Source organism: Mastacembelus armatus, chromosome 3 (genome assembly GCF_900324485.2).
Source record: "Mastacembelus armatus chromosome 3, fMasArm1.2, whole genome shotgun sequence".
NCBI lineage: Eukaryota > Metazoa > Chordata > Actinopteri > Synbranchiformes > Mastacembelidae > Mastacembelus > Mastacembelus armatus.
Window position 1 is genome coordinate 10289864 of NC_046635.1, and position 18948 is coordinate 10308811.

Here is an 18948-nt window from a genome sequence, read left to right on the forward strand (position 1 = left end):
GTCTTTGTTTGGGGGATTTGACAGGTCTTTAATTGGTGCATTAAGACAATGTTTACAGCATCAAAATCAAGAATCATTCAAAATGATTGGAATAAACAGCCCGTGATTAATAGCATCGCAGTTGTTTGTACCGAATTGTTGATCTGGTGTGTGACACTTAGATTTACTGTTCAGTTCTATTTTATAAGAAGTATTTATATCCCAGAATCTGAGAAAACATGGTGCCTTTTTTTTTTTTGTAAAGACTATTCTCAGAAATATGAGTTTCTAATCTCTGTAGCTAAATTGCACAAGGCCTCTACATTTCACCCTCACGCCTTGTTTCCAAAAAGCACCATGTTCCTCATGAGCAGTTCATCTGAGTCCTGTCCCGTCTCCTCATCGAAACTGATTTGAAATGGGAACATTTTTAGGGATTGTCTGCTGGTGAAAAATGTCTGGCAGATGCCTGTTTTCTGGGTCAGATAACTTCCCGCAGTGACCTCACAGCCCTGAGCATTTCACATGGTTGAATGGACTCTGGGTTTAGCTGCAGAGAGAAACTGGGGGTCGCTTACACTGACAACAGAAAAACACCAGGACCTTAGACAAACAACTGTAAGCGGACCACGATAACAGACGTTAACCCACGACTTTCTAAAAACTATAAATCAAATGTGTAATTGTGCTTTTCTGTTCTTGGGCAAATTGTCCGTGTCCAGATTAGCTCATCCGGGCTTCAGTTGATTCCTGTTTTTGATAATATCAGACCCCCATGTGCTGCAGGCAGCTGACATCATCCTGATTTCCAGGGCGGGGCTTGATGATGTGTCGAGCCATTGGGATCAGTGTGGAGTTTAGACTTTTGGAGCAGGTGCCCACTGAGAGTCCACGGGGCTGTGAGGCCCCAGCAGCAATGAATCAGCTCCGTCCACATTGCAGAGGCACCCAGGAAATGGAAGTTGCTAAACAGCCTGCACAATAGGATTTACAGGACCAATAAACTAAATCAGCATCATATGTCAGCAGAGTAGTTTTGGGCCTGTGGAAATGCCAGTTGGCTTATTTTTCAAGCTGTTTTCTCGGAAAAGAAGCATTTACTGCAGCTATGACTGTACATTAATATGGAGCATGGGATCCAAAACCATTAGATATACCCCATCTTGAATTTCTGGACCCTTTTTGATTTTGAGTTTGTTTTTTAATGTGAAAGCACCAAAATTCCAACTGACCAAGACTAATCACACTGAACTCCAGAGAACCATTTAGCCAGTTACACAAGACCACAATTACATAGCACAACATTTTAAAACTCTGTGGCTCTTAAGGATAACAGGCACTTTCCTCAGTGAATTTTCTTAAGCTTCATTTGAAGAGGCAGTGATGTAGCCTAATTCTTGTCGTCTTCATCATCTGATTATGTAACAACGAAGATCTTTTATTTCCAAAAGCTTTTTACATCTAATTTCTTTAAATGTTCTATGATTCAGTCAGAGGATTGTAGCTGTGTGGAATCAATAGTTGAACAATGTGGCTGCTGAGAAATTTCTGTCTCTGGAGGAAATTATTCCGACTATGCCATTCCACACAGTCCTGCCGGATAACTTCCGCTGCATCCCTCTGTTCATGGGCAGAGGTCCTAATCTCCGTACCTAAACCAAGAGGCTAAATATGGAGGGAACTGCCAGCAGCCCTGACCAGATGTTAGTCTGCTGCAGTTCTGCACCTGCTTCCAATATAAACCAGCTGGGAGATAGCACTGAAGGACAAACACCCACTACTTCCATCCCAGAAAAGCCCCCCCCCCCATTGCTCTTCTTCTGACCTCCCACGTCCTCTCAGAGACAAACCTTCATACGACCACAGAAGTCCTGTTCAGTGCCGCCAACCAGGCGCCACAGAGCCTGAGCTGGGGCTCTGGCCCAAGCCCATATTCTTTGCTGGAAAGTGAGACACCCATCATCATCCTCTCCAAACCCTGTCACTGGCTCCCAACCAAAAAAAAACAACAAAAAAAATAATAAAAAAGAGATGAGTTGGAACAGTGTCTGATTACCTTTCATTGAGAGAAAATCCTTATTAAAGACGAGGTGTTCTTAAGAGGCCAGAAAAATGTGGCAATTACAAATGGTTTAAGTTTTCTTCCTGTATCCTGTGACCACTTACACAAGAAGGACAAAGAGTCTGCAGCCACGTTAGCAGCTCTGTCAGGCTGTACTGTGAACTCACTGCTGATGCCAGCATGCCAAACACTCACAGTAACAACAATAACAATTCTTTAGCTGTACCATGTTTAACATGCTCACCATCTTAGCTTAGAAATTCATTCATAAAATGAATTGTACATTTACCAGAGATGGTAAAAAAGGGATCGACAAGTTTATTAGTGATCAATGTGTGGAACACAAAAGCTTTTACCAAATTATTTGGTGGCTACTTATTATGTGTTTTAACAAGTATAAGGTGGATCCATCCAATCCAATTTCTATCACCCCAAAACACAAATAAAACCTCTTGGAGACTCTAGACGAAGAATCAGGTTGGAATCATTCATACATTTAATGCCAGTCCACCTAATAAATGAGATGTTGAGGTGTTTTAATAGCCTCAACCAAACTGATCAACAATTATGACAACAGTGACCTAGAGTCATGCTGTTAGATTGACTCATAAAAACATTGTTACCTGGTAACGTAGAGATTCCTGAATAATAATCCAGTTTTGTGTTTGTCACTACTGGTAACATGGTAGCACGACACATTAATGTGAAACGTGTTGAATTGTCGGATTATTTTTTCATATTATGTTCCTCACTTCAAAAGTTATAGCTGTTAATGGTGAAGCTCATTTTAACTGCCTTATATGATATAAACTGCTGGGTGGCAGTAAAAATATGAAAAATGTGTAATATGTACTAAATGGAGTTTTACTTGGAACAAAGTACTTGTACTCTGAATTATTACCTTATAGCCCCACACTCACTTTGATAAAGGATCTGAGTGTTTTTTTCTCATAACTTTGTACAACAGCAGTTTCATTCAGTAACAATAACAAAGGCAATGAGTAGTTTCAAGTATTTTTAAAATTTATTTCCAAAACATTAGTGCCACCACAAAACGTAGTACAAAGATACAGTAACAAAAAAAGTATTTGACAACATTGAATACTTTAATTTGTTTCCTTTTTAATAAGTGTAGAGGTTGCACAAACAGAGAGCAGGTAAGATGAGGATCTTTGAAAACCACGTTGTCCTACGTGATAGATTCACACCTTTAAAAACCCTTTAAAGACACAGAACCTGGCTGGACAATCTGAACAAAAAAGAAAACAAACAAACAAAAGGACCCTCCATTTCATTTTCAGATGAGTGTTTCATCACTAACAAGGAACAGGCCACTCAGGGTTTTGCACAGTAACAACACATTTAGAAAAGACTTGCTGGTCACATTAGAATTAAAGTTAAAAAAGTGTATTTATGTCTGTTCAGTACATACATAATATAAAATAAAATGTTACACAGATATTTACAGAGAAACGTGAAACCACCACACTTACACAAGTTACATTTTAATAAAAAATAATAATTTACATTTACATGAGACAAATGTGTTATCCGTAAGTCATTAAACATTCAACAAAATAGAGGAAAAAATACACTTAAATAGAAAAATGTCAGGTAACTTGAACTCACTGTGCAAATTATTCTCATTGACTGTCATTGAGAAAATGTGTGTACATTGTAAAGTAATGCCTTTAGCCTTGCTGTCTGCATTTGTTAGAAAATCTATAGTTGATAAGGAGTGCATACTTTAGAGATAAGTGCAAACAAATTGCTTTTTAATGTTGTGCATTAAAATCTCTGAGTTTTTGGTGGTTCATCCTTACTTTTAAGCAGCAATAACCTTTCCTCATAGTAAAATATCTGATAGAAATTCTTTTATAGGCTATTTTCTACATTTTCAAAGTGTAAAATTGAACCCACAGTTTGAATGGCCAGTGATATTGCTTTGATCTATTTACAGCTTAAGTAGGATTTTATATCCTAGTGCAGTCCCCTTAAACATCAGCTTATCTTCACTTCATCCCTGCCAGAGGCACAGAGGAGGGAGCTGACAGCAGAGACGGATGTGTTCGACTGACTCCGACTGAAGCAGAGTGATGACAGCCCGACCAAGTAACAGGCAGAGAAGTGGATGGACGGTATTCATCCTCTGCTACCAGGCACTTTGTTCACTGTGGTCACCAAAATTAAAGATGTCTCTGCCCTCGGCCGCCTGACTCCGCCTCTAATGTTTGTGATATGATGACAGAGTCAGTGTTCAGGCGTCAGAGATGCAGTTCTGGATCTTGTCTATCCATAGCTGAGCACTGGGTGCATCTGCAGCACAGAAGTTGTAGACTCGCTTGCTGGTCTTCAGCTGGAAAGGTATTAGATAAACGTTAAACCTGGTACACAGAAACAAAAACCACTAATGCCAATTACAAAAATTTCCATCCAAATTTCATGCATCTTTTATAAATCAGCACAAGAAAATACAAAATAATATTTCCATCTATGTCAGTTTTACTGGCCTCTTTATTCAAAAGGAAACCAGCAATTCAATGTGCCATTTGGTCATGCAGTTTGAATTGTATTTTGCAATGAACAATTCAATATGATATGTCGGAATTATATCCTCATTTCAGTTTAAATTATTTTCAATGAGTTTCAAACTGAAATCTGCAAGTCCTCTCATCAAGCCACAGCCCCACCTGCACCTGGTATGAGCCAACCCCACTCTTCCTTTGGCTAACTCTTAAAGCAATGAGTAACAGCCAATCAGAGGCAGATTAAATCTTTGTCCCAGTAACACAGAGTAAAATAATCACTCCTTGACAAACAGCATGTTTCTGTTGCACTTTGAATACACATTTTTTTAAAAATAGAAAATTAACAAAGGTGGAAGGTTATGTTGGATCTATTTTTGCCAGAACAGCCTAATGTCTCTAAATGTACTTATGAGTAAAAAAAAAGTCTGTGAAGCAGGAGAAGGAATCTCCAGTTTAACTATTCAGCAAATGCAAATACAAAGATTAGACAGTAATTCAAACAACTGATGATGGCTGAGTAGCAAATGTGTTTTCAATGTGCTTGTAAAAAAACAAGCTGGCACAAAACTAATACTGGAAACGTGTGTGTCGACAAACAGATGAAGCAATTGTTGATCAGTGGCAGAGACGTGACAGAGCAGCATCCGTTGGACATTCGGGTTGACATGTACTCACATCAAAGAATGCCTTTTCACTGATGTGTTTGGGAGCTCCTATTGTTGGTGCAGCGACCAGCACAGACTCCACCTCCGCCAGATCGATGTGGCCTTTGCAGTTTGTGTCCTCCCCGGTGTCGTAGTACCTCAGCTGTAAAGACAGTGAGCGTTAACCTGCAGCATGTCGCTCAGGTGAGGGTTTAGTGTTTCTGAAATGAAGGAACTTGCTCACCTGATGTTTCGTGATGTCCAACACAAACCAGCGAGGTTTCCAGCCTTTCAACAGCGCTCCACGTTTATACAGGATCCCCTCGTAAGACCTGAAAAAAATACCACACAGGTACTTAGACTACTTATTTGCAATACATATGCTATTCTGGTGCAATCAGCCTGAACAATGTTCCCGATATTGTTTTTTTTTTTTTTTTCAGGATCACAGTTAGGTGGAGCCTGTCCACAATGGCTGAGTGGCATATTTGTACATTGTGTTCCGAAAGTGTGAAGAGTAAAGACCTCGCTCTCCAAGGGGTTTCAACTCTCATATTTCAACCTTCTCAAAGCTGTGGAAGCCAATTTGATCAAGACTGTTAAAATGGTCAGTGTCAACCAATCATATGCCTGTACAAAAGCTTTAACACATGTCCAACTAGTGTGTCTGTAGAAATAATTTAGCTGCAATAGTGAAGGCGTGAAGTTTGCAAACAACCAAGTATTTTAGAGGAAATTATAGAAAAACAGGCTTATATGATTGATTGATTTATCATACAGATACAATTAAATACAGAGACAGTGTTGGCATATACTGTGAGCTGCAAGCTTGAAAACAGTTACTGTACTGTTTATTCTGTTTCTCATTCACCAGCTTCATCTGTTAGAACTTTTATCTGTCAAACATATTTGGATGTGGAAAACATGCAAGAAAAAAAAGAAAAATTGACAAAGTAGATTTTAATCAATTCCAAGGAAAATATCCAGAGATTAGAGCCAAGAGACTGTACTTTGACCTCACAGAAACTGTAAAATTACACACCCAGAGTTTAACAGAGTACAGACAATCCACACAAACATGACCCACACATCATACCACAGCACTGAATCATCCTCCAAAACTGGACTGGCCCCTCAGCAGCAGTTTGAGTGACTCAAATGAGAACTTTTTATTTGTTCCGGGACTCAGGAAGTTCACAACCCACCTGTTCTCCTCAGTCTTTGGGGTGAACTGATTGTAAAGTGTGGCGGCACGGCGATTGATTCCATTAGCCGTGGCGGTGCTGCGGTCCTCGGCCAGTCCGCTTTCCGGCAGGTGCAGCATGGAGCGCCGCTGGAAGGCTTGCAGGCTGGAGGTGGGAATGAGGCCTGAGATAGATACCGACTGCCCACAGAGCTGTGAACAGACACGATGCACACATGTATAAGTAGGAACAGTACACACATAAGAACAGTTTTCCACAATTTGACAAAGGTGATCTGATTTTAAGATAACAAATCATCTTTACTCTTCCAACACATACATTCCCTTCTTCCTTGAGGTCCTCCTGAATGCTGATTCTGACTCTCTCTAGAGTTGTCTGCCACTTCTCAGGATTCTGGTTCAGTTCACTCTCCAGCTTCTCGATGTCCTGAAGCACCAGTAACAGGCAAGAAAAATGACAAATGTGACGCGATAGAAAAAAAAGGATAAAAATTCACACTGAACTTTTGAGTTTGGTAACAAATTCTTACAGCGAGGAGTTTGGTGATGGCATCGGGCTGGGCGCGGCTCACTCTGCTGTAACACGGCCAAACAATCCTTCTCTTGCTGTTAGAGATGGTGTTCATCTCCTCCGAGCTCTCCAGCCTTACAGCTATTGTCCTCCAGTCGTAGCACGGGCCCGTGGACAGAGTCTCATCTGTGAAGAAGTCCCATTTACTGAGGCAGGGGATACTGATCGAAGGCTTCAGGATCACCTACACAGAAGATATGTTTCAATGAGAATCAGATGTTGTGACTGTGGAAAGCGGTAAAATAGATACCTTGATGAGGCTAATCAAAAAGCCATGTTGTATATAAGGGCCAAAGTGTGATAAAAAAGATTATTCAGCTTTGTGAATGTTGACTCTTAGTCAATTGTTTTTCAGAACACAGAAACAAATTGTGATTTACACACAGCTGGGAAATAAAAGGAAACATTTAAACCTTCAAAACAAGAATGAAATCTGTAACAAGAAAACTGCAGGAACACAGAGTCATTCCTAAACCATCAGAAAACAAAATAATTGCAATCATACAGAGAAGACTAAATTTAATCTTTTTTTGTACTTCTTCAACTCTACTAAGTAGGTAACTGGAGCCAATCCCAAACTCCAACATGCACATTTCGGGACTTTAGTACCCAGCAAGAACTGAACATTAGTGATGTACTAATTACTAGTTCCCTTGTTAGATGATGGGAAAAACAGAGCATCTTATCTTATGTTCCCATTTGTGTTTTTATAAGTACACTTGTATAAGTTTCACAAACGAGAACAAAATACAACATGTTCATTCAAATAAATCATTCACATTAATGACACAGCTTGTTCAGAATCACTATATAAAAACAGTGAATTCAGCCATGTGTGGGAACAAGAGTGAGCCTCGTGACTCAGCTGCAGCTGAATCTCTGCTACCTGACAGAGAAGTGGTCAGAAACACTCACTTCACACTCTGATGGGTTGTACAGGTAGTTGAAAAAGATGGGACTCCTCCTGTGCATCCTGTTGATGCAATCCCAGATACAGATGCCTCTCCTATCCTGCTTATCACCTTTATCGTCAAACAGCAGGCCTGTGGAAACACAAAGAAGATGATGCTGAGGGCAAAATCATCACTGAGCTTGTGTCAACCAAAGGATGTGAGTGTTGTGATCGGGGATATGAACAAAGGCTTTAGCTGGCCATGTGGTTCATAATGGACTCGACACTCATTTAACAGCGTGTCAACACTAATTTTAAACCACAACATACCCCCACATACTTTCTGCACATCCTCTGTTCATTATTTTAGTCAGCTTAGTAAACTCAGCATCCTCTATGGATTATGCATCAAGGTACAAGTAATGAAGCATTTAAAAATAAACTTTCACTCTGGAAAAATGTATTAGGCTGCAATATATGAACCTAGCAGGACTGCTGCAAGCATGTGCTGCTGCGACAGTAAAGGAATCACCGATTATGTTTAATTTTGCAAACAATTTCATACATTAAATCAATGCAGAGTGATTATAAAAGAAAGGAAAATAATTTTAAAAAGTCCCTGGTTACTAGTAAAGTAATTTTAATTTTGGTATTAAGATGTTTTTCAAAATGTGCCTGGAATTATGAAAGTAAAAATGAGACAAATGTGATGTAGCAGTTCCATGATATAATCAATAACAATCCCCTTAGTTTAAATAGTAAAGGACACTGACCATGCTCCAAGCGCTCATAGTCTGAGTCCAACAGGAAGTTCTTGAAGCGGTTAGAGATGTGATGATAGGCCAGGAACCTCAGATAATACTGATTAAACTCAAACTCCAGAGGATGTTGCTCTAAAATCTGCAAGGACAAGAAAAGATGGATGAAGACAGTTAAGAGACATGGAGAGAAGGTCAGTGTGTGTGACAGCTGTATCATGTCCTTGTGTTGTGGCTTCACGTCCCTCCTGAGCATAAAGGACCAATTAGAAACAGGAAAGAGCCTCTCCTGTCCTTTGGAAGGGGGGGCAAAGGTCAGTGAAATCATCACCGCCAGACACAATCCAGGCTGAGCCGGCAGGACTATGCAGCTCCATTGTTCCCATCCAAGGGTGTGAGGTGGCCAGAGTGTTGAATATTTGAGGCCACCTGGGTCTATTGGCAAAAACAACAGCTGTTTTGGAGATGAGGCACTTCTATTTTCAGCTCGTGTCCGAATCCCCTCTTCCCCCTCTTTATAACTCTCCAGATCCCAGGACCCCCGCCAAACTCTGTAAGCTGCCAAGCCTACAGTTTCAAAAGACAAATGCAGAAACTATGTGTTGATGTAAGTGTATAGGAGTGGGTCTGTGCAACCCCAGGAGACACAAAAAAGCCGTGACATTCTCTAAAGTTAGCATTTCACTGCAGACACATTTCTCTGGACCTCAGCTGTATCAGCTCATTCTTAACTCGCCCCCCTCAAAGTCCTGAAAAACACCCAAGCCTTACTAGAGACTCAATCCCCAAAACTGCAATTTTCCACATGCAGCCCTAAACACGCACTGATGTGTGAAGGGATGCTGAAACACGCAAGCACAGACAACTGAATGCTGAACACTGGGTTCATGGACCATCTGGGCAGCAGCCTCCCTGCACACTCACTGGTGCAACACTGTTGAAATTTCATATCCAGTGTTGAGAAGAGCAAAACCGAACCAATTGTATAGATAATGACAGCTGAATTTCTCGCCCTTTTCACCCTCTCGCCTGTTTGCATCTGAGGAATGTGATGAACTCATGAGGATGGTATGAATGACGTTAAGTCATGGAGGGAAGCGAGAGCAGTCACGTAGCAGGGGCAGAGGTGAACCTGTGGCAGCGAGGATTGTGGGGGTAACCCTCACCTGGTGCACACAATCTAGAAACTGCAGGAAGATAGGAGTAAAGCCGCTGCCCTGGCTGCTGGGACTCAGGTTGCTCCGCTGGCTGAACTTGTGGCCGAAGGACAGCCACTCCTTCTCCAGAAGCACCTGAAAACCCTCCAGGGTCCGGTAGAAAGGATCACTCAGCAGCTGCACCAGCGACACCACCTGCAGAGAAAAAGAGAAAAGCCAAAATGAAACGGTGCGAATGAGATGTCCCACAGATCAAGTCAAGAGATGCACAGTATGAGGGGAAAAGGTCAAACACAATCCTTATATGCAACATTAACAATCATCCATTAACAACGTATGTTTTTATAAGTTTTTGTCACTGTACAGTGTGTTGAGAGTATTGTGGTGAAATGCACAATTTAAACTTAAATAAGAATTTGACTTTCATCATCTTACCACTAAAGGACAAAGAAGGTAGAAGCTGTTTCACCACCGATGTGCAGAATTATTTTCAGCTGGTCATGCGTGATTACGATTGAGCACACATATTGCATTTCTGTAAAAGCTGAATACAACAATCTAAAACTGACCCATCTTCAGAGAATCTTTAACTGTTAAACTAACTTATCATCTGCTATCAATAATGTTTATATAACACTGTAGCTAGGTCTTCAGGCACACTTGAGCTCAGTCCACAAAACACCATTTGAGAACCACTTGTCTACACATGCAATATGCTTGGCCTGCTTTCCTACCCCTGTCTCCTCCAACACAGCTAATGAGCCCTGACGTGCGTGGAATGAGCAGGAATAACAGTTCATGGCTTCCCCATTGGGTTTACAAGAACATCCAACTCTGATTGGTACAGAAAGCCCCCTGCATGCCGGTGCTGAAATAAGCCCTTCAGATTATTGTGAGACTATTGCAGACTGAGAAACGGACTTGACAGAGAAGCAAGGCTTGAGAGAAGAGAGTGGACATAAGAGAAAGGGGCAGCAGGTTAAACTGAGGATGAGGAGGAGAAATGGAAAACAGGGTTCAGAAAGAAAGCAAAGACAGTTCTTCATCCTGTCTGTGGGGTGTCTATGATCCATGGACACAAGAAGGAGAGCCAGAGCATATGGAGCCCATTTGTCTGTGCATGTTGATCGGGACCTGGCGTGATGGAGCCGGTGGCCCGTGGAGAGAGATGCTCTGGGCCGAACACATGCCTGGCATAATGTATTCACGAAGTGTGCTTTTTAAACAGCAGCCCAGGGCTTTACAAACCCTGTAAACACACATGAAGGACACGCGCTTGCAATACAAACATGTGCACTTTAACAGGTCAACATGGAAAATATGAGCTCAGAGAGAAAACATGCGAGGAAATGCTGAGTGCAGCAGCAAATGGATACTGAGAGCCGATCAGGCTCGAACCAGACATTTTATTTACATGTCTTAAAGTCAAAACCGTGAAGTTTTATGATTGAATCGAGCACAAAATGGTGACCTCAGTCCTTTTCATTCTCAGTCTAACTGCACGATAAACAGTTCTGTCATAAACAGTGACAGAACTGATAAGAAGATGAGCAAGACAAGCAGGTGTGGTCGAGTTTGCCAAATTTATGATTCACACATTCAGATGTGCAGTCTTAAAGATGCCATGGTGGAGAAGCCTTAAAAACTTTCACATAAAAATCACACTTGTTGCTTTCAATTTCAATGTACTCTAGAATAATGAAGGGGGCGGGACAGCTCTCTTAACAGTTTCAGTTTACCTACTGTTACCTAAACATCTGTCAATCAGACCAAAGCACTGTTTATCAGGTATGCTCTTATTAAACAGTTGTTTGGCTGCTCCTGGACCCTTTTTACAATTTGTCTTTATTAATTGATATGTTTCATCTTTACTGGCCTTTTCAGATTTGTTTGTTAGGTGTTTGCTTCCGTCAAGGTCATAATGACACTCTTAAAAGATACACATAATGTAAACAAATGTGTTTTTAATTAGCCTCTTCTGAGGTTTGTGTTGCTTATAGTGTTTTTAATCGGCTGATATAACTGTAAAGGGGGGAATAAAATGCAACAGGAACCCCAAACTGGACTTGTATTGGGGAGCTGTAACAACATGAAGTTAATAGCCCCCATTCTTCCTTCATTTATGGGCTTTCAGGTGCAGCTGACTCATGTAATGGTTAGTGGCTGCATGACATGAATGATTTGTCTGTACTGTTTACCTCAGTATTCACAGTGCTACATTTTCCTTTTTGTAATGCCAGCTTTCCCATCCCTACCAAGTGTATAAGTATTTTGTAACATTTCTAATTTGTTTAATGTGCTTGTTTTACCCCTCAGGTTTTGTTGTTACACAAACTGAAAATCTGTAGAAAAACAGGCTAAGGGAAACATTTCTGAAGACAAACTCTGCACCTGCACCTCTCTGTTTATTCTCTGGTCTATATATTGTGCTCACTCCATCGGTCCGTCTTACTTGTGTGTTTAATCATAAATGTATTTATGGGTTTTTCTCACTTGTGTAGTAATATCCCAGCCATCCTCCAGGCTGAGGAGAACAGATGAGCCACTGTCCAGAAGCTCCACCAGAAACAGTGCCAGCTGCAGGATCTTGTGAAGCTGTGGGAAAATGAGATATGTGGCACATGACTACACAGACACACATGGACACACACACACAAACTGTGCATGCATTACTATGTTTGGTCTGCTGGTAAATTGCAAAGTACTGCATGTTACATAGAAAGGGTTTCCCACAGAAAATATTTTCGACAGTCATAGCTAACGTCCAATGTGAGGACAAAGGCTGCAGGTCAATCAGATAACCAGCATGATAAGGGCACTGCTGTTATCCCATTATTTGAATCAGTTTCCCTTGAGAAAATAGTGGATTTATCCATTATGTGAAACTGATACATGGGATGAGCAGTAAGAACTGACTGTTGAGACATTCTTACACTATTTTTAAAAGCTGACTGAGTCATTGTAAGAGTGGAAAACAGTGTTGCTTTTTTTTCACCTGCAGGAACCATTCAGAGTCCTCCAAGGCTTTAAGGAAGGAATCTTCTGAGTCAGATGAGGTGGCACTGGGAGCACAGGCCCTCAGCAGCTTTTTAAACGTAGCTTTCACCTGCCGCGTGTCTGCAAAGTCCACTGGCACCAGTTCACAGTTCAGAGAGGAGTCCACTCTGAGGCCCTGTCAAAACCAAGACACAGAAGTGGGTGAGACTGCAGAAATCAAAAGCTATTTAAATAATATGGCACTAAATGAAGAACACAACCACGATTATGATAATATGTAATGTAACAGAACATGCCCATAATAAAGACATTACTTAAAAGTACTGTTGAAGGTTTGTGTGACGAATCAACACTATGGTGTGTTTGAATGTGCTACCAATATTTTGTTCAACTCATTCACATTTATCAACAAGCAAATGTTGGAAGCACAATGGAAATCTCACTTAAAATTAATAAAACATCACAACCGCTCAACAATCAATCACATTTTAAAAAGTTAGGAGAACTTTTATAATACTTAAATAGATATAGATAAATAGTTAAGATAAAAAAAAAATAACGTTAACAGACAAAATTTTAAAAAGTGATCATGACATCAAAAATTTAAGATGACTCAAAGGCAATTTTAAAAAGATGTCATCAGCTGAGATTAAAAAGTGGTAACAGATGGGAAATATCAGACAGCGAGGGGTAAACTATTCCACAATCTGGCGGTAGCAATGGAAAACACTAGGTCACCTCTGAATTTTGACTGGGAATGAGGAACAGAAAGAATTAACTGATCTGAGGGGTCTGTTTGTAGAACATGGACTGCGGAGATCGTAGACTTAAGCTGGTGCCAACCCCTGCTGAGCTTTAAAAACAAATAAGAGAATCTTAAAATCAACTCTTTGACTGGTAACCAGTGGAGGGAGATCAATATAGGGGATCTGTGGTCTTTCTTCTTGGTACCAGTGAGGAGTCTTTATGTATTTTGAACCACTTGCAGGCAGACAGGGAGGACTGACTCCCACATAAATGGAGCAGCGGTAGCCCAGATGTGAAGTAATCAAAGCATGCAAGATGGTCTAACCTTCTGTAAAAAAAAAAAAAAAAAGTTTTATTTTTGTCTTCTCTTAAGGTGACTAGCTACTGCTACTGAATTTATAGGCAAATTTAAACCTCAAGTTTCAATAAGACACCTAGACTACTGGACTTTTGAAATGAAATTTGAGAACACATACAACAAGGGTTGGCTGTATCAGTAGGGAAATGTCAGAACTGATAATATGAAAGTCTGTTTTACTTTTATTTAGGTAAAGGAAATTTTTGGCAAACCAACATTTAACATCTTTTAAAGAGTCTAAAGATTGTATTACTTGTCTTCAATGTAACATATAGCTGAATGTCATCAGTACAACAATGTTAACAGATATTGAATTTCCTAAATAGAAACCCCCAGGTGGAAGCATATAGTATATAATGAATATAAAATAGGACCTAGGATGGGGCCTTGGGGTACACCACCAACAGGGGATGAAAAATATCAATTATAACTGATACAGATCTTTGCTGTATGTACCATTTAAACCACTGTGAGGCCTCAGTCTGAATGCCTGCCAAATGTTACTGGATGGAAGCAGAAAAACTTAAACCTGTGACCTGACAGCTTTTCTCCAAAGCTTCAGACAGAAGATATAATTTTGTGACTGGATCTAAGGTTGATTCTATGATACTGATGTTCAATGTTATATCCAGTGGGCATGTAGCACTTGTAGAAAAATAGCAGCCTGTACTGTACTATAAGTACTGTAAGTGAATTGGGTTCGGAAATATTTAAATTTATTGGGGGTTGGTTTAACTGAAGAGATTGGATAAAAGGGGTGAGATGTGATATAATGTTAGTTCTTTGATAGTTTTCAGACTTCATATTTATGAAGTTTTCTAGTCACTAGCTTCTCTGTGCAAGGCAGTGGGGAATACTGACGTCTTTCATGCTACCATTTTCAGATGTAGAATCTGTATCATACAGGTGTGAACAGTTACTCTGCATGACACCACCACTCTCACACTTTATGTGCAAAGATGATTGAATTATCGGCTGTAACTCAGAAATGCTTGCTGGCTAGACTAGAATCATACAGAGGAAATTTCACTGATTTCAAGCCCAATGACTCACAGATTCAAGTTCTGACTTATTTTACTGATATATCATGTACGAACACTATGAGACAGAAACCAAACATGAAAACCTTTCAAATGTCACCTTTAACACTAATGTACTGTAGGTCTGGTAATGTTTTTATATTTCAGTACATAAGGTAAATTCATGAGTTAAAAGTTTAAACAAAAGACAAACCTGTTGCTGATGCATGTATTATTTGGAATACATGATCTTTGCTTTGAAGAATATCCCTGTCTTTTAGTTGTGTTATTTATACAAACCCAATTTCACATATTGCTGTATTTTTATCCTTTCCTTAGGTGGGGGTGTATTCCAAAGCAATGTTTTGGCTGTGCTTGATATTAACATAGATATTATGTAGATAAGTCTTAATTCCACTAATCTTTATAAGGGACACTTGTAAATTCAGTCCATCAACTCTGCTATAATTTCTACCTTTAAAAGTTTATACTGTTCACATTTTTCTGACAATTTCAGAAATGTGTAAATTCAATTTTAGGTTACTGAGGCCACATGTAAAAGTATAAAATTTCTAATTTTCTGGCTTCTCTTTAAGAGCATCATGAAACAAAATGTTCACTCAGCCTCCAGAAAGCAGCTTTCTCTTCATTCTCACCCTTAGATGTGACTTTTCTCCAAAGACATAGAGGGCAGCTTGGTGTTTGAGGAGCTGAGCCTGCAGACTGATGCTACCTGCAGGTGGCGCCAGATCCTTCCCTGCTAGTCTGGCACCTACATCTGCTGTCAGTGGGTGCTGGCTGAGTCTGCTGCTGGAGCGCAGACTAGCCCACATGCCTGCAGATACACAGATACAGATGACACACACACATCTCAGGATAGAGCTGGCTTGTGCAAATTCCACTGATGTACACATGCTGTCAAACAAACTAAGACCGGATGATGAACAACACATGACATGCAAACTACATTTACATGCACAGCAGTACAACAGCGATTATGTAAACACCTCATTCTTTCAATTCAACAACAAAGCAGTTGCCTATGTGAATCTGGTGTGTTGAGATATTAGAAGCAGAAGTTGCTGGAATTTCTTAGCAAGTCAACAAGTCTAGAAGCCATTTCTCTGTAAAAGAGCATGCAATACCTTCCAACGGCATGAATCAGTATCAGGAAGTACTTGGTTTTTCACAGTAATCACTTTGTCTTTTTGAGTTGCATTTGTATGATTGTCAAACCACTGATAGTGTCAACTTCTGCAGACAGGGCAGTTATACAAGAGCCTCTGACCCGACAGACTCCAAATACAATTCAGAGATATCATGAAATCCTCTGGGTCATAACTTGAGTTCATACTGAAAATGAACCTGACCTGATATGACTTAGACCTCACATACACAATATGAGAGGATATGAATTTTTAGCATTTTCTACATTTAGAGAACACTGTACAGTATGCTAAAGGCCATGGTCAGAAGGGCCTCATTTTGTGTGATTCATGACTTGTTTGCCATGACAAACAGCTCTGTTTCCTCCTCAGTCTGGACCCAGGTCTTAACTGACCACAGTTAGCTCTGCTGAGCCAACACATTAACAATGGAAGAGGCCACATCACAGCAGCCACTTTGGTTGTGAAAAACCACAGCTCCCAGTAGAGCACCCACAAAGTCAGCAATGATTAGTACTATGTCTCACAAGATCTTAGTAAGGGCCTTGCAGCACAGTGCATTGTAGTCATGATTTGGTTATTGAGCACATGTGCAGGTTAGTGAGAGGGAAAGGATAAGGATGTCTTAGAGAAGGAGCACCCTACCCGACTGGCGGGGGAGTCAGACAGTTTGACTATACCTTGATGCTGGATTCTCTCCTTACTGGCAGGTTTTTGATTTGAGTGAGTGAATAGTTTATCTCTGTACTCAAGCACTGGGTGGTCATTTGTAAAGGAGGTAGATAGAGAGAGGAAGAGGGTAGAGACAGGGGCATGAAAGAAAGAAATAATGTCAAAACTACACAGATACCACCACCTATCGTACTAACCATTTCGGATCACAGACAGCCATGCAAATGGAAAAGGTCTTTATTTTAAATGAGAAAATGATTGTCAAAGCATGCATGAATATGTTTGTTCATGATTATGACTGATGGTGTGACGACAAAGGACCAGATTTAAGTGTCACTTCGTCAGCCACAGATGTGACTGACACAGAAGTAATATGACGATATCTGGATCAAACAGGTGTAAAGAATCTGGGGTCACAGTTTGCCTCTCCTGTTTGTACTCTCCTCTTGACTATGTAATTCACTTAATTTACTAAAGTTACCACAACTTGCAAGTGTCATTTTGGCAATACTCTCGGTGTCCTATATTAATTCTGATCATTTTAAAACAGCTTAATCTTACACTGGCCTTTAGCTGTGATACAGCATCTAGTTTAATGTTTATTTGCAAGGAACACTACAGGTCGCAATAAAAAAACAATGTGGCAATGAGCTCATGTTACAAGATGTAAATCTTTGGGCTCAGATTATTTTCAGCATCAGTTTTTTCCACTTATGCAAACAAAAAGTATGTGTTTGTTCAGCAGCTGACTTTAATTTACAATTCAAAAAGTGCATAAATCATATATTTTTTATAAAAATGGGATTCATGTTTGATCACATTCAAGCATTATATTTCATGGTATTGCATTATTATGGGATTATATATCAAGAAAATTATATTTCAATATTCACATCTGCAATTTAAAATGAACATGGCCTATAGGTTTTGGTTCATACATGCTCCTAACACAACCCCCATAAACGTGCGTCATTATTCATTACATGACCATAAGATATGCATCCCCCTTCCAAGTCTTCCCTTAACTGACTAGATGAGGCTTAAACACTCATAACCATAGACTTACAGATGACTTTACTGGTGTTTCCAATGTCACCTGGCAGCAGATGTCCAGGCGGCACATCGTGTGGAAAAACAACACTCACCTCCTCTGGTAAAGTTGTTTGAGAACGGGATGTCTAAATGGACAGGAGCCATCTTTGGTATTCTGGACGTCCTCCTTTCACTACCTAAAGACAAAACATTCACACAATACAAAGGAGACAGGTTCAGAAAGACTTTTTTATATGGTGTTAGCACCAAATCATAAATAAGATTCTTAGAAAGTGCGCTCAGGACATCTACCAAAATAGCTACAATGTTTTGAAAACAAAACTGACTGCAATGATTAGTCATACCTCCTCATTTTCACACTCAAGAGTCCTTCATCTGATCTGAGTGCTTCAAACACATGACGGTTAAATAATGAGTAACAGAAATACAGATAAGTGGCCATGATGTGTGTGTGCAGTTCACTACAGTGTACAGTATGCTATCCAGCATGATCATGATACAGGTAGGAGGAGGGGTGAAGTCATGGAGATGAATGAGCTGGGAGGTGACCCCAGGTTGTCCTGCAATTCTTACATAACCTTTTATTGTACAAATGTCCTTACACACACACACCCACACACACACCCACACACGCACGCACCCACCCACACCCACACCCACACCCACATGCACACACACACCCACACGCCTACACACCTACACCCCTACACACACATACAAACTTCAGGTGACATTACACTGGTTTACATTCATTTCCTGGAGACTTACTCCAACCTTAGCCCTAACAACAACATCCCTACTCCCTAACCTTACTTTAACCTTGAAAAAGTTCATCTAAAATTTGATGGGGACCAGCATCCGGTTTACATGAGGAAAGCCATGTCCCCACAAGTAAGTGGTTAGATTTCCCCACAGCGTGAGTAATAACCTTGTGCACACATACACAGAAACACAAACACAAACAGAGAGAGACAGACAGACAAAGACACACTCACACACACAAGCATAAAGATAAAATGCTGAAAAACAACCACTGACCAGACAAAACAGAAAAAGGAAGAGGATGATTGTCTAATGGCAGACCTGGAGTGAACAAAAATAATTCAGAAGATTGCAAGAGTGCAGTTTTTCGCTTTATCGG

The 18948-nt window shown here is 40.3% G+C and overlaps 1 protein-coding gene across 3 annotated transcripts in view; it reads right to left on the reverse strand.

Annotated features, from left to right (window-relative positions):
• Positions 1-3043: 3043 nt before the first annotated feature.
• Positions 3044-18948, reverse strand: part of sbf2 (SET binding factor 2) — an 80430-nt gene continuing 64525 nt past the window's right edge. Inside the window, exons 29-42 of one of the 3 annotated variants that reach the window (XM_026320581.1) lie at positions 17900-17983; positions 16763-16837; positions 15573-15751; positions 12791-12967; positions 12289-12390; positions 9805-9990; positions 8654-8780; positions 7904-8031; positions 6948-7172; positions 6737-6844; positions 6419-6609; positions 5458-5545; positions 5245-5376; positions 3044-4397 (exon numbers count right to left, since the gene is read on the reverse strand). In XM_026320581.1, the coding sequence (XP_026176366.1) occupies positions 4299-4397; positions 5245-5376; positions 5458-5545; positions 6419-6609; positions 6737-6844; positions 6948-7172; positions 7904-8031; positions 8654-8780; positions 9805-9990; positions 12289-12390; positions 12791-12967; positions 15573-15751; positions 16763-16837; positions 17900-17983 (1901 nt within the window). In that variant the 3' untranslated portion in view covers positions 3044-4298. Of the gene's footprint in view, positions 4398-5244; positions 5377-5457; positions 5546-6418; positions 6610-6736; positions 6845-6947; positions 7173-7903; positions 8032-8653; positions 8781-8946; positions 9206-9804; positions 9991-12288; positions 12391-12790; positions 12968-15572; positions 15752-16762; positions 16838-17899; positions 17984-18948 lie in introns of those variants that run through there. The other 2 variants (XM_026320582.1, XM_026320583.2) reach the window with 2 other exon arrangements.